This window comes from Nyctereutes procyonoides, unplaced genomic scaffold (assembly GCF_905146905.1).
Source record: "Nyctereutes procyonoides isolate TBG_1078 unplaced genomic scaffold, NYPRO_anot_genome, whole genome shotgun sequence".
NCBI classification, from domain to species: domain Eukaryota; kingdom Metazoa; phylum Chordata; class Mammalia; order Carnivora; family Canidae; genus Nyctereutes; species Nyctereutes procyonoides.
This window is the reverse complement of record NW_026575046.1, coordinates 66,904,653-66,920,187: the sequence shown is the minus strand read 5'-3', so window position 1 is coordinate 66,920,187 and position 15,535 is coordinate 66,904,653. Positions and strand designations below refer to the sequence as shown.

Here is a 15,535-nt window from a genome sequence, read left to right as displayed (position 1 = left end):
TGGGATCGAGTCCTGCATTGGGCTCCCTGTAGGAAGTCTGCTTCTCCCTCTGCCTCTGTCTCTCTGTGTCTCATGAAAAAAAAAAAAAAAAAAAAAAGTTGTGCAACCTCAGGCAGGCCCCTTAACCTCCCTGGAGCTCCACCTTTCATCTTTCAAGGGGTCCTCTGCCTCATGAAGACACAGGGGCCATTACGTAGAGGCCGTGAGGTGCACCCCTAAGGAGGACGGGGTTACCAAGCTGTGGAAAGTGCAGCGGGCACCCCAGTGAGAGGACAGGGAGTGCAGAGTGTTAAGAATCCATGACTGGAACAGCAGATGGTGGCTACCCTGGTGGTGGTGAGCACAGTGTAACGTGTAGATGTGTGCATTTGCTATGTTGTACACCTGGAACTAAGGTCCTATAGTGCGTCAACCGTACTCCAAAAAAAAGAAAGAAAAAAGAAAATCCATTAATGAACCTAGAGACACTTTTTTCCGCCCTTCACTACAAGCTTCCAGGAAAGGGATGCCCGGGTGGCTCAGAGGTTGAGCGCCTGCCTTGGGCCCAGGGTGTGACCCTGGGGACCCGGGATCGAGTCCCGCATCAGGCTCCCTGCATGGAGCCTGCTTCTCCCTCCGCCTGTGTCTCTGCCTCTCTCTGTGTCTCTCATGAATAAATAAAAATCTTAAAAAGAAAAATTAAAAAAAAAAAAAAAGCTTCCAGGAATGAAGAACAAAGGAGGAGAAAAGTGCTTGCCGAGAGCCCTCCTTGCCATGTCCGGCTTGGCCAGCAAAAGTGGGCTGCCAGGCGCCTCCTGCCGCGCGTCCTCAGGCCAAACTGATGGGCAGTCAAAGACGATCATAATAATTTTCTTCATAAATGACTCAGCCTTGCTGGCCGCTCCGGAGACAGCTAAAGAAGTAAATGAAATTGCCTGGCCCTTGCCTGGCATTTATCTTCCCAGTCAGATTTCCGGTGGTCTCTGCACCCCCCCTCCATCCCCGTGCCTATCCTTCCTCCCTGCTGAAGTCCCTGCTCTCCTCCCACGGCCCCATCACTGGGCCCCTGGAAGGCGCCTCCTGAGCCCCCACCCAGCCCCCAGAGAGGTCTGGGGCGTGGGGGCAGGTCATGGGACTTGCAGATGGAAAAGTGATCACCTCCCCTAAAGGTTCTTCTCCCTGGGGTGGGGGACAGAAGTGAGAGTGGCGCCTTGGAAAATCCTTCTCTGTGCCTACAAACTGAGGTTGCCAGGCCTAACTCTACAAAACTTTCTGCTCAGATTTCCGACCACTGTCAGAACTAAGACTTCCCTTACTGTCGGAAAAATAAGAAGCAAGGCTCCTAAGATAACCACCAGGTAGGAATGAGCTCCACAGCCTCCCCTACCCCCGCCCCCAGGGAAACCGGCTTCTGGGAAACAAAACTTGGGTTGAAGGTGGTAGTTGGGGCAGCCCGGGGGGCTCAGTACTTTAGCGCCGCCTTCAGCCCAGGGTGTGATCCTAGAGACCGGGGATGGAGTCCCGCGTCGGGCTCCCTGCATGGAGCCTGCTTTTCCCTCTGCCTGGATCTGCCCCCCTCTCTCTGTGTCTCTCATGAATACATAAATAAAATATTTTTTAAAAAAAGAAGGTGGGAGTTGGGGAGAGTGGTCAAGACGCTAATGACAGCAAGGAGGTGGAGAGAGCTGAGCCAGCGGCGTGCAGCCTAACCGCTCACAATCTACTCCCCGAGGAGGAAAATATCCCACATATCCCATGTGTAGCATCTGCCAATGCTTTGTGGTGCAAATACTCCCACCAGGGCCAATTTCCAGCTACTAACCTGACTGAGCACCCCAGCAGGCCAGTGGGGAGCCGAGCTGAGTAGCCCACCCCAGCAGGACTGCAGGCTCCTGCATGAAAGGTGCTGGTGCTCAGTCCAACTCCACACTTAAACTAGGATTCTCTGGCATAAACTTGTGCTCTGGAACCAGCCCACTGTTTTATCACCCCTATGTTCTCAGTTGCCTTTGGCTTCTAGAAGTTCCTTGAGAAAATGTTAGGTAAGCTTGCTGTGCTACAGGGAGGAGAGAGGATTTTGTGGGCACTTGGCAGCAGAGCACCATGCCTAGGGTCCAGTAGGGTCAGTGTAGAAGGGGAGCCCCAAGGGAAAGATGCAAGTCCACAGAGCTCACTCCTGCCACCCTTCCAGCCCCCCAAGGGAAAGATGCAAGTCCACAGAGCTCACTCCTGCCACCCTTCCAGCCAAGCATCAGCTGTCATGGTCAGGCTGTTGCTTTTTCTCATCCTGATAAAGCTACAGACACACATAGCAGACAGACGCTGGGAAGAAGAGGAAAGTTACAGCTTCTTCAGGATGGAATGCTGGTGTTGCTGGAAGGTCTGGGTTTAGCTCAATGGTTCTTTTCTTTTTTTAAGATTTTATTTATTTGACAGAGACAGCACAAGCAGAGGGAGCAACAGGCAGAGGGAGAGGGAGAAGCAGACTCCCTGTGGAGCAGGGAGCCCAGTGTGGGACTGGATCCCAGGACCCTGAGATGATGATCTGAGCTAAAGGCAGACACTGAACCAACTGAGCCACTCAGGCGCCGCTAGCTCAATGGTTCTATCACGCCTGCTCTTTTGAACCATCTGGGGAGCTTAAAAAATCAAAACCTACCATCAGAGATTCTGATTTAATTGGCATGGAGTGTCATCTGGACATGAGGGCTTTTAAAAGCTCTCCAAATGATTTGAATGTACAGCTAGCTTGAGCACTGCCGGTCTTCCCAATGTCGTTTAATGGGAGAATTTGGCAAAAATACGCACATAGCACTTCCATCCTGGGATGCTGCCCACCTGTTCTGCTCTGTGAGGGAGAGCTGTCAGGAGCGAGGCAGATGGCCCACGTGGCCTAGGGAATCCTGCCTCACTACCTAATACCCTTCTCTCACCCCAAGGGAGCTTCCTTCCAACTAAAGTTATTTGCTTCCACTGTGACTATACTGTGGCTTTTTTTTTTTTTAAAGATTTATTTATTTATTTATTCATGAGAGACACACACACACAGAGAGGCAGAGACACAGGCAGAGGGAGAAGCAGGCTTCATGCAGGGTGCCCGATGTGGGACTCGATTCTGGGACTCCAGGATCATGCCCTGAGCCAAAGGCAGATGCTCAACCGCTGAGCCACTCAGGTGTCCCTCACTGTGGCTTTCTATCTCTCTACAGCTCTATGCAAAAATCTCTCCCTACACAAAGCCCTGTCCCAAAGAGCTGGAGTTCTGGAGCAAGACTGTTTGGGCCTGAACCCTGGCTCTGCCTAGGCAGCGACCTAGACCCATGGCCTTGGCCAAGTCACTCAACTTCCCTGAGCCTCTGTTTCCTTACCTGGGGAGGAGGTTGATACCTGCCTTCCAAGGTTGTCATGAGGACTAAACAGGAGCACACTTGAAAAATGCTTAGAGAAGATCAAATGTGAAGTAAATGATCACTGAGTATCAGCTAGTATTAACGGACCATGCCACAAAGCTCCAGGACCCCAGGGAACGTGCTTTGTACATCTCTGTCTCCAGCACAGCGCTTGGCACACAGCAAGCTGTTCAAATGAACCACTGGTGAATGAACGCACCTTTCCAATGCCTCGATTTGTTCCAATTCTTGCAAGCCTTGTTCCCTGAGTAAGGCACCTGGCAAGGCTGAGCTCTGAGGTTCAGAGCCTAGGGGCCGCTCTCCAGCACTCTGGACAGGGACAGGAGACTGGCTGGAGACTGGCCGGCTGGCTAATGGAGCGTGCAAGTGTTTTATTTTAAACAAACGTCAAATAACTCCTTTCTTGCTGTTTCCCTGTGTGCTACCAAGAGAATGCCAAGAGCATCCTGGATAATTGGAGGTTCCGAGTAATCAAGGCTTTACCACACAGTGGTTGGCACAGAGAATGTCATTCCATTTGGGCAGAGACCAAGTGTGTGAGAGGTCTTTTGCCCAGAGACTCACTTGCTCACTCCCTGTGGGCAGACACACATGAGCTCCTTTCCTCCCATGTCAAAGGGGGGCATGTCTAACTTGCACTAATTGCTATTAAAGCCTGTTTGTTTACTGCCAGCCTCTCCGTCATCCAGGCTCCGCCGGCGGTCAGTGCTCCCTGTGTCGTGTGTCTGGTAATTACCTCCCAAGCTGCCTGCCAGCTCAAGGGATGCCTGCACCGACTGCTTGCTACCCATGGCACAGCATGGTACTCTGTTGTGCTGGACAAGGGCATGCCGGGAGAGAGCATGCATCTGCTGTGGCACTCTGGCAGCTGCCACGTGGAGGGCAAGTCATTCTCCCCTGGGTCCTGTGACAGGGCAAGGCTCAGACTGCTACAGGTGGCTGTGCTCAAGAGAAATCCAAACCCAGTGACCAAGGAGGGGACTGGCTCTGTTTCTCCCGACATAGGTTTGGAGTTCCAGGTCCAGACTCAGGAGAAAGGTGCCAGGGGTGTGACTTTGGCCTCCCAAACCTGCCAGCCTAGTCAAATTCTTGCCAGGCTTAAAGCTGCACATGGTGATTGCTCCCTTTTCTCAGCTACTAAGTACCTGTCTCAAATATCTTCCTCACCAGAAGCAAGAGTGGTACTGGGAATGGTGCAGCAGCCTGCTTCAGGGTGCTGGTGGGGGTAAGTGGAGTGGATTTCAAGGGACCTGGGTGAGTGCCACAATTCTGCAGGGGCTGGCCACTCAGAATCCTCTGGAAGGACAATTTGGGCAAAGCTTCTTTGGCTAGTTGAGCCCTGTCCTGGATGCTGTGGTCCATTCTGTAGTCTCTATCCAATTCTTTAGCTAGGTCCCTTGGCTCCTCTGTCCTGGTCCCTGGGTAAGTGCAAGTGGCCCAGCAGGTAGCAGGTGGTCAGGACCCCAGGCTGGCTGAATGGCAGGAGGACAAGCAACTGGTGGGGAGCAACTGCAGTGAACCCAGTCAACCCAAAGGGTGGAGCCGTCCTCCCCAGCAGGGATGAAACGGGTGCACAGAGGTAAGGTGACTTGCTTATGCTAATGATATAAGTGGGGCTTCGGGCCTATGCCTTTCCTGCTAAAAACAGACTGCTTTTGCTATCACCACGGGGGGCTCCCCTTCTGTCCAGAGTGAAGACAGGCAGGCAGGCCTGGGAAATTCTAAGAAGCCTTCCCTGCTTGTGGTTCAAGCTGCCTCTTGGGTCCAGAGGAAGTTCGGAAGGCAGCTGGTGAACAGTCCCACTATGCCCCTGCCTGGTCTAAGAGGAGGCAGGGCCTTGCATCTAGAAGCATTTACTTTGGCCGAGATTCTCTATTTGTTGCTTCCTCACCCTACTGAGCATTGGTGGGTCTGCAGGGTGGGCAGCAAGCCTGACCTCTCAAAGCCCTTGAGGCCTTGACACAGCCTCTTCCTAGCCTGGCAATTCAGATCACCCAGGATCAGAGCCTAGCTAAACCCCAAGTGGTACATGGTGGAAAATGGAGGAGCTCAAAAGATATAGCCAGCTGATTCCACAGGTTACTTTTACAGCTCTGGACACAGGCCGCTGACTGACGGAGCAGTATGTTGGCATCGGAGGGTTCAAAGCACACCATTTACTCAACCATGGTTAGGTTAGACCAGCCTCTCCCCAAGCAGGGCCTGGAAGCCTCATGGCGAAGGATGAGGAGGGCAAGAGGCCGGCTTCTCAGCTCTGACCTGTCTTAGGGGCTGACAGGCCTGTCACAGCAGGCAGCGAGCTACAGGAGGTCTGTCTGCTAACCAGCCTCTAGCGAGCCACCAGCAAATGAGGCCTTGCAGCGTGCCCTCTCCCGGAGGAGCTTTCTCTGCAGCTTCAGGGCTCTTTCAAGGGCTGGGCAAGGCTAGTGGGCAAAAGCTATCACTTTGTAACCTGCCAACTTATTGATGGGTGCCTACCAGACAGGTGGCACCTGCACCTGTCACTTCATGTAGCTCTCCCATCAAAGGAGCATGGGATAGGCTCGGGGACACTGAAGATATATAGGCTTGGATGACCAGAGACCTGGGTTAAAATCCTGATTCTATCACGTCCTCCTGCAGGCTGCTTGACTTCTGTGAGCCTCTCTTCTCAGCTGTCAAGTGGTGATCATGCTTCCTATCCAGAAGGGACGCTTGGGCAGGTTAAACAAGATCATGGCAGGAGAGCTATGCTAGGCACCTACAGCAATCAGGTTTTGAAAAGTCTCTGCACTTTTATCTTTTTAGATCAAATAGGGTATCATTTCCACTTCTGCTTGTCCAGTTTTCTCTGTTTAAAACAACATTTTCTGGGCCCTAGTGAAAGAACTAGGGAGACTCCCCTCCCATTCCACCAGAGGGACAAAGGGCTGTGCTGTGGAGAAGGACCAGTCCCGCCCATTCTGCCTCCTCCAGGAAGTCCTCCTAGGCCCACCTCCAGGTATGCTACTCCAACACGCGGAACTCAGCGCATCAGCCTTCTCACCACACAGGTGAGTTCTGAGAGCACCCAGAGCCTGCAGAACCTCTCACTATGGGTAGAACCCCCAAAGAGAAACAAAGCCGCATTCCCTCTGCCCCTGTGACACTGATCAATTCATTCTGTGGTACCAGGTGAGGCTGGAACAGCCATGTGAACGTCCCAGGAGGGCTATCCTGAGGTCCTGGCATCTGTGTCCCCAGGCTAGGACAGTGGAGGCTGCATTCTGGTGGATCTTTTCTCTTGACAGAGGCCAGAGTGAAGCTGCGGCTCCCTGGAAGGATCTGCCCTCCCTTGCCTGCTGGAGAAGGGTAAGGATGGTACAATACAGGGCCCGGGCACCCTGTGATACACTGGGTCATGGCAGGGGTGTAGGGGACCCCTGGGCCAGCCATGCTCCCTCCAAGTCCCCATGGTGCCCCCATTCCCATCTTTGTATTGCAGGGACAAGGGTCCTGTTCTGACGGATAAGGGCTGGCGCCATGGCCCAGGTAAACTATACCAAAAGACTGAAGCCCGGGGTGAGGGTCTAACACAGATTCTCAATCAGCACACTGCTGTCTCTGCCTAGGTCGCTTATTAGAAATGTAGGTTCCTGGGCCCATCCGCAGAGGTTCTGATTCAGTAGGTCTGAAAAGAGAACCTGGGAGGCTTCCTCTCTAGCCAGCACTCCCAAGGGATTGGGATGTGGGATCTGCGGCCTGTACCCTGTGGCATTCTGTGAGGCTTACAGAGCAGTTGTGCTTGGGCGGGAGGGGTGGGACAAGAGAGTAGCCTGTAGCCCAGAGATGCACCTGGTTATTTAGGAAAAGTCCCCCCCCCCCCCCCCCCGCACCAGCACTTCCCAGCCTGCAGTGTGCACAGAAATCACCTGGGGACCTTGCTCAGTTGCAGATTCTGACCCTGGAGGACAGAGGGTAGAGTCTATGGCTCTGCATCTAACAAGCTCCCAGGCGATGCCCATGCTGCTGGTCTGTGGCTGAAGCTTTGAGAAGCCATAGCCTCGGCGGGGGCTTCAGCATGGAGCCGTATCACCAGTGGGGGCAGCTTGTTAAAACAAATCGCCTCCTCCCAATTTCTAACTGAGGAAGGGCCTGGGAATGTGCATTTCTTTCTTTCTTTCACCCAGCATGGAGCCCAAGTCAGGGCCCTGAACTCAGGACCCTAAAATCAAGACCTGAGCTGAGATCGGAGTCGGACACTTAACCAACCAAGCCAGCGGGGCACCCTGTGAGAATACATTTCTAACAAGTTCTCAGGTGCTGCGCTGCCCCTGAGGCCCCACTTGAGGAGATACGGCCTTCCATGGTAAGAGGCGAAACAGTATGGAGCAGGATGAAATAGCATCCCCATGTGACTTAGCTTTTTCAAAATGCTATTGTTCTATTAAATTCTTAGCAAGAGCTTGTTTTCCTATGATCTCTGGCTCCCTCTGGAACACTGGGAAAAACCCTGGTGAGTTGAGGGTTATGGAAAATTAATTCTAGATTAACTGAAAGAGTCCCCTGCTTAGCAAAATGAAGTCTCCTAAGTACTTAATTTTCTCCTCACCCCCCACATGTTCTGGGATACGGTGAAAGACCATGCAGGATTGAGTTCTAACGAGAACTTCATGTGGCTCCTGCCCAACCTCCTTCAAGTCACATGTGGCAGCTGCCAGGGTGAGAGACCTGGCTTCTGGGTTTTTTCAGAAGACGGGTGATCCAGCATATTGTCATTGTCATTCAGACCAAATACCTCCACCTCCTCTGAAACCCCTCCTGGGCTCTCCTGGGAGCCCCACCTCACAGGGACACATGGCCAACCACAACTGTGTCCTGGTAGCTTGTCCCCAGGACGCCTTCCACAGAGGAAGAGGCAGAGGAGTGAGACACCTTGATCTGTGCTGCTTCCCGTTCACCTGAACCTGGCCCAGACCCACAGACTGTGGGGCGGGGGCCAGGTGTGTGTGTGTGTGTGTGTGTGTGTGTGTGTGTGTGTGTGGCCACAGGCAGAGAAAACAGTGAGACACAAGGAAGGACTTTCAGACTGCACATGCAGGCTGGCAGCATGGGTGAGGTGGGATGGGCAGGGATAAACAGGTGGCACTGACCCTGTCCTCTACCTGATTCTATAGTCAGGTGGGTGGCAAGCTCCTCCCCTCAGCCGAGGCCTCCCTGCCAGTCCTCACTCCACCCCCACCAGTCACAGGAAGGTGCCGAAGGTCGTGGCCATGGATGGAGAAGAGAGGAGGGAAGGATGTATTGTGTGGCTGGCAGTGTGAGCTGGGGGTGGGGGGGGAGCTAAGGAGCTAGGCTGGCCATGAAAAGACCCCGCATCTCGCAGGACATCTTAAGGGAGTGGCTTCTGATACTTCTTCATGGTGACCCACCGTAAGAAATATATTTTTACATCACAAACCAGTACATACAGCTGCGCATGTACATAAACCTGAAACGAAAGTCACAAAGCACTAGTACCATGCTACAGGTGTACTTCATCACACACTGGCCTCAACCTTCACACCTGACTTTGTGACTCATGAGTGGGTCACAGCCGGCAACTGGAAACAATCTGCTGTATTATGTGCCAGTCATTTCAGAGGGCCTTTGGCGCTTAGGAACTTCTGCTTCAGTCAGGTCTCTGAAGCACCCGAGGACGTGCTGTAGGGCAGACAGCATGCTAGGTGCTGGGTGGAAGCAGGGAGCAGGGCGGCTCCTGGGATGAGGCTATAGAGATCATGCGTGTGGACCGGACTGTCTGTACCAGGAATGGCAATGAGGCCACCAGGGCCATCCGGACACACGACCTGAGGACATTGAGCTATGGGTGAGCACCGAGGTCCAGCAGCAGCACCACCACCTGCTGGCGGCTGGCATCACAGAGCAGACCAAGCATCCCCAGCTCTGTCAGCCTACGTACTCTATTGAGGGCCCCCTCCTCCGTGAACTGGAGCCCCACTGTGGCCCAGAGTGGAGGAAGATTGGGTGCAGCACTGCTGAGAAGGCAAAAGATGACAGAGCTGTCCTTGCTCTCCCCGCCCCCCCCCCCCCCCCCCGCAGGATGCTTCCTGGGGCCAGGCTGGGGGCATCCTTAGGGGCTGTCCCTTCAGACTGAGACTCCTTCTGATGCACTTGGGGGCTTGCTTTGGAGCTACCTGTTGTCTTCTCGCTGAACTAAAGCTTTAGAGCAACTCCTGCATCTCAGATTTATTTCTCAGAAAAATGTTTCCAACACCTTCTGTGGGCTCTGAAGGGGAAAAATTAGCCACTCTTAAGACATCCTAAGCTCCTACTACAATTTTCCTAATGAGATTCTACAGGAGATGAGCTACAGCTGGTGACAGGTGCAGAGCTACTTCCATAATGAAGGATGACGCAGTCCTCACCCTCCTCACCATGATCACAGCCCCCTCCATGCAGCTGGGCTATGAAGGTGAGGGCCCGGCCTGCTATGGCTTCGGGAGTTAGAAGTGATCCAAGTAAGCAGGATGGATCAGGAGAGGCAGAGAATGGAAGAGAGGAGACTCCGGCAAGGGAACAGGTGCTGCCTCCACGTGCTCCTTCTGTCTACGTGGGGCATGTGGGAGAACAGAAAGGAGGCCCCAGTGTCCTCGGAAAGCCCTCGTGCAGTGGCGCAGGCCCTGAGATCAATGGGCACTTCTGGGAGCCTCTGTGCACTTGGCAGAAAGCAGGTGCCTCTGCTGCAAGGAGTGGCCCCCGCATCTTGGGATCCCCTGTGCCTGGCCCAGGCTGGCACCAGGAGGCTCTGCTACAGGTGGAACTGGCTGGGAAATAGCCCAGGGGTTGACTGACATCTCTTTCCTGGCTCACCTGGCCAGGTGCACAGCAGACACTTGGCCATGAAGGTGAAGGGAAATCCCTTAGAGCCTAAGTTTCTACAGCTATCAAATGGGTCTTGGGCCTGTGCGTGAGCATTCTTGATAAACTGTAAGAGGCTCCCATGTGTCGTTATTGCTGTCCCTCAACAGAAAGGAAGAGATATCTATACAACAGAATGAGTCAAAACAGCGGATGCCTGGGTGGCTCAGTGGTTGAGCGTCTGCCTTCAGCTCAGGGTGAGATCCTGGGGTCCTGGGATTGAGTCCCACATTGGGTTCCCTGTGAGGGGCCTGCTTCTCCCTCCGCCTATGTCTCTGCCTTTGTGTCTCTCATGAATGAATAAATAAAATCTTTTTTAAAAAAAACTTATCTTTATTTTGGGAACTGTTGCTGTGAAGGGATGTTGTTGGCCTTGGGGAGGGGAGGGATTGGGGGATCTGTACCCCCTTGTACGCCCCACTTTGTACCGCAGAAAGCACGGAGGCCCACACCCCCTGTTCCCCTGCTGGGGGCAAAGCTCCCTTCCTGGGTGGGGGCTGGGGGAGAACCCCTGTTTAAAAGCTGAGAAGGAGCTGGGGCTCAGACAGGTGACGTGAGTCTCCTGAGGCTGCAGTGGGGAGGTGGGGAAGCCAATGGCCGACACTCCTCCTGACCTGCCTGCCCGCAGTTACATGCCCAGCTCTGGTCTCGGTGTCAGCATGTAGTAGCCCCTGCTTGGGAACCGCCCCGTTCGGATAGGCGGCAGGAGGAACTGGCTGCATCAGTAATGGTCTCAAGAATAAGAGGCAGGGGAGGGAGGGCGCAGCAAGGAGGGCCTGGCCGAGAATGAAGGGGTCAGGGCAAGACCCCAGATAGTGAGGGCAGCACGGGAGGGAGAGCCTCGGGGTGAAAAGGCACTTCCGGGCATGCCTCTGCCAGCTGAAGACAGCACGAGGCCTCAAGTGACAGAGGGGCCAACCCAGGCCCACGAGGCACACAGTGATCCTGGGTCAGACAAGGAACCTCATCCGAGGCACCGGCCCGAGTTTGAGAGTCCTGGATGCTTCTATCATCTCCCTGTGCAACCTGATGCATTCTCCTGACCTCTCTGAGCCTTAGTTTACTCATCTGTAAAGAAGTGGATCTCAAGCCTCAGGGTAAACTTATCCCATGCCCCCTCAGCCAGGGCCAGAGTCCTGCTGGCAGCATTGCTGACAGATGGGATACTCAGCACCCCATGCAGAAGACAGGCTACTCTCCATCTAGCTCCAAACCACTGGAGAGCCATTGCTTTTAGTCAAATGGCATAATGGCTGTGAAAGCAATTACAAAAATAAAAGCGGCACTGAAGGGGGTTATTATTGGCACTGCCAACATCAGAGGCAACGTGAGGGGGCACCAAACAGGGCTGAAGATGCGCTTCTGAGGGAGCCAAGGCAGCCGGAGGAGGGGGCCGAGGAGGAGGGGCAGAGGGGCCCTGCTGAGAGCTGGTTCTCTCTGGGGAGATCCCTTGGCAGCTGGAGAGGATGCTCATGTGGAACTGCCTCAGGAGGAGGAGAGGACCACTCCCTGGGCCTGCCCTTTGCAGAAGGCACTCTGAGCCCGCAGTGGGAGACCCCCAGGTTTCCCGGGGGGAGTGTATCTGTGCACTGCGAAGCATGGAGAGGCTGCTCTGGACACGTCTGCCTAGCGGTGCCTAAGTACTAACGGTGAAGGGCTCATGGTGAAGGTCAGGGAGGGAGATGGGGTTTGCGGGGGGACTTAGGTGGAAGCAGACATATACTGGGTCCAAACTAGAGAGTCTGGGAGGCAGCCTGGACTGGCAAACAGAGATGCAAGACAGAGCTTGTAAGCCACGGTGGTCTGCTGGCTCAGGGCAGGCGGTGAGGACACTGGGGCCTCCTACCTGCCAGGTGAAGGCAGCTGTCCAGCCCAGCCTGCAACAGGTGGCAGGGCCTCATAATGGCTCCCCTTCCAGGCCCAGTGGCCTGAGCTCCAGGGTCTCTGACCTTGCCAGCATGTCTGTGAAAGTCTGACTGCAGAGCCCCATGTGTGGGCCCCGGGAGACCAGAGGGAGGAATGGCAGATGGCAGGAGGCACGGGGGCCAGAGGGCTGGGGCCACTCACCCACGATGTTGTTCTCTTCCAGGTTGATGGTCTCCAGTGCTGGCAGGGTGGTGAGCTGCTCAGGGAAGTCACGGAACTGGTTCCGGGAGAGGTCGATGGCCTGGAGGTGCCGCAGGGTGCTGACCTCGTTGGGGAGGCGGTGCAGGAAGTTCCCTTCCAGGTGGAGCTCTGCCATATGGGGGGGAAGAGAAAAAGGGCTGAGAGGAGGCAACTGACAGATCACAGGGACAGTAGCGCCTGGGCCAGGAAGGCAGCAAGGTCACCCCAGTCATAGGCAGTTCCCCACCTAGGGACGCGCTCCATGTATATGCAGGAGGGGGGCCTGCCCCACTATGTCAGCAGGGCTCCCTGCTTTGGGCTCTCCTGCAGAAGCGTGGCCTAGACAAAGGGTCGGAGAGCCTGGCTCCTCCCTTAGACAGGGCTTTGACTCTGGGCCTCAATAGGACAGGTCAGGGCGGGCAGTCCCTGGACTCCCCACACCTGCTGCTCAGCTGAGGGTCCTGCTTTCTAGCACCCTCCCTGCTCCTTCTGGGTCACATGTCCCCGCTCCCCTGCTGAACCCCAGCTGGCCGGATGAGCGTGGGGTCGCGCCCTATGGCAGGTGGCTGCTCTGAAAGCCGACTAGACCAGCGACAGAGCTCAGGGGAGAAGGTGAGCTGGGCCCAGTAGTCCCTCTGCTGGGCATGGTGGAAGCTAAGCTGAAATGCTGTGTTCTGCAAAGAGAAGCCAGGGAGCTCTGGGGGGATGGCAGGAGGGTGGGGGTGGGGGCCCTGGGCAGTGAGAGGAATGGGGGGCAGAAACCAAGAGTCAAGGGGGAGGTAGCGTAAAGCAGGGTTGAATAGCGGGGGATCTGGGGCCCCCACTGCCTGCTTCAAACCCCAGCCATGCTGCCTCAAAGTTGTTCCCTCAGTTATTTAACTGTGTTCATCTCAATTTCCCCATCTGCAAACAGAGACTAATAATACTACTACCTGCCTCGTAGTGCTTGTGGCTGGAGCGGTCACTGTGTCGGCGAGGGTAAAGCACGTGGCGCGGTGCCTGGCACACAGTAAGCATTCATGCACGCTGCTGTTACCACCACAGCACGGGGCTGTGAACATCAGGGCTATGCAATGTGCTTATTAGCTCGTGTCTTGCACACAGTCGGTGCTCAAAAACACTGGGGAAGAACGTAAGGCAGCAGAGGAAGCCAGCTGGCAGCAGCAGAACGGGAAAGCCCGAGATAAAGAGGCTGGGCCAGCAGAGGCCTTGATTCCTGCTGCTTTCCTGGCCCCCATCCACATGCGACCTTGCAGACGTCCTTCACTACATGACACAGCGGCACCCAGTCACCCTGTCTGACCTGAAGGAAACTGATGCCCAGAAGTGCGAAGGGACTTGAACGATGACCGGGGCCTGCCTCATGGGCCTGCAACCGGTGCAGTCACATGGGGTCCGAGGCTCAGAAGGGTCCCCACACTGGAGACTGAATGTTCTATGCTCCCATTTTAAAAGTCTTAATTCTATCCCGGAATCTGTGTTTTATAAATAGAGCTGGAGTCATGGAGTGTCAGGTCCCGCCTGGTCCTGCCTCCCACTGCCTCCCCAGGACACGTTCTCAGCAGCCTGCTCTCCTGCCCCTGACACTCCAAGACAGGCTGGCCTCCTTCTCTGGAGCTGTGGCAGCTCTCCATCCCCAGCGGGGGCCCAGGCATGAGCATCTGTTGGCCACACATGCCCATGGCATCTCAGGTGGAGCATGGTGCCAGCAGTCTCCCCGCACTCCCTGCCCTTGGGCTGGCATCACCAAAGTCTGTCTAATGGGTGGTGCCTGGAGGCTGAATCTAGGCAATCTCATCCACTCCAACCCAGGTTAGGGCATGTTCTGAGATAGAGGCTTAAAGATCCTTGAGGGATGCCTGGGTGGTTCAGTTAGTTAAGCATCCAACTTTTTTTTTTTTCATATTTTATTTATTTATTCATGAGGGACAGAGACAGAGAGACAGAGAGGCAGAGACACAGGCAGGGGGAGAAGCAGGCTCCATGCAGAGAGCCCGACGTGGGACTCAATCCCCGGTCTCCAGGATCAGGCCCCGGGCTGAAGGTGGCGCTAAACTGCTGAGGCACCTGGGTTGCCCAGCATCCAACTTTTGATTTCAGCTCAGGTTGTGATCTTGGAGTTATGGGATCAAGCCCTGCTGTGTCTGGCTCTGTGCTCAGTAGGGAGTCTGCTTGAGGTTCTCTCCTTCTTTCTCTCTCTCTCTCTCTCTGCTTCCACCCCTGCTCACACATACTCTCTCTAAAATAAACAAATCTTAAAAAAAAAAAAAATCCTTGAGCTGCCTGCTGCACCTCCCCAGATCCTATCCCTCCCTGGCCAGAGCAGAGTACAGAGCTGTCAGGCCTGAAGGTTCATGCGTGTGTGCCCTGCATCATGCGGACAGAGAAACCCTAGGACTTCTGAGAAGCTGCACTTCCGCCCTTCCCTCTGTCCAACCTTCACGAGCCTGGCTTGAATTTGTCCCGGCCCACTCAAGGCACCCTCGAGAAGCAGGCCGCAAAACACGAATTGTGTAATTTCTTAATACAAATGAGTTAAATGCTCTGATACTTGCATCTCAAGCTGGCCTGGTATGGTATAAAGATGAAAGTTAAATTCACACTAATAATTTTTTTAAACACTAATAATTTAAAATAAAGTGTTAATTTCTCCTTACTTGGAAAGACCTTAAATAGCAAATGTAAAGTACCATGACACCCTGAGAGCGACCTCGAGGGAAAAAGGGAAACACTTATATCCCTTTAATGGCACTGTTCTCCTGTTTTTTTTTAAAGATTTTATTTATTTATTCATGAGAGACAGAGGCAGAGGGAGAAAGAAGCAGGCTCTGTGCAGGGAGCCCAATGTGGGACTCAATCCTGGGACCCCAGGATCACATCCTGGGCCGAAGGCAGGCACTAAACTGCTGAGCCACCAAGGGATCCCCTGTTCTCCTGGTTTTTGAATGAAGATCCTGCATTTTCATTCTGCACTGGCTGGCCCTGCTCCTCCCTTGGGCCCTCCAGGATACAGCCCTGAGCTGCAGGAGGTGAGCTGTTCTCAGGTGAGACAGGGTTCAGCAGGGAAGGTAGACCTGCCCCTATGTACTCTCTCTACCCACATGCTTGGGTGCCAACCACACCTGGGCCCCTGTTCCACCATGCCGGGGCTCTGGTGGGAC

At 54.4% G+C, this 15,535-nt stretch overlaps 1 protein-coding gene across 2 annotated transcripts in view; it reads right to left on the bottom strand.

Annotated features, from left to right (window-relative positions):
- Positions 1 to 15,535, bottom strand: part of LRRC20 (leucine rich repeat containing 20) — an 82,251-nt gene that overhangs the window by 12,964 nt on the left and 53,752 nt on the right. For both annotated transcript variants that reach the window (XM_055325421.1, XM_055325422.1), the window contains one exon: positions 12,336 to 12,503. In XM_055325421.1, the coding sequence (XP_055181396.1) occupies positions 12,336 to 12,503 (168 nt within the window). The remainder of the gene's footprint in view (positions 1 to 12,335; positions 12,504 to 15,535) is intronic.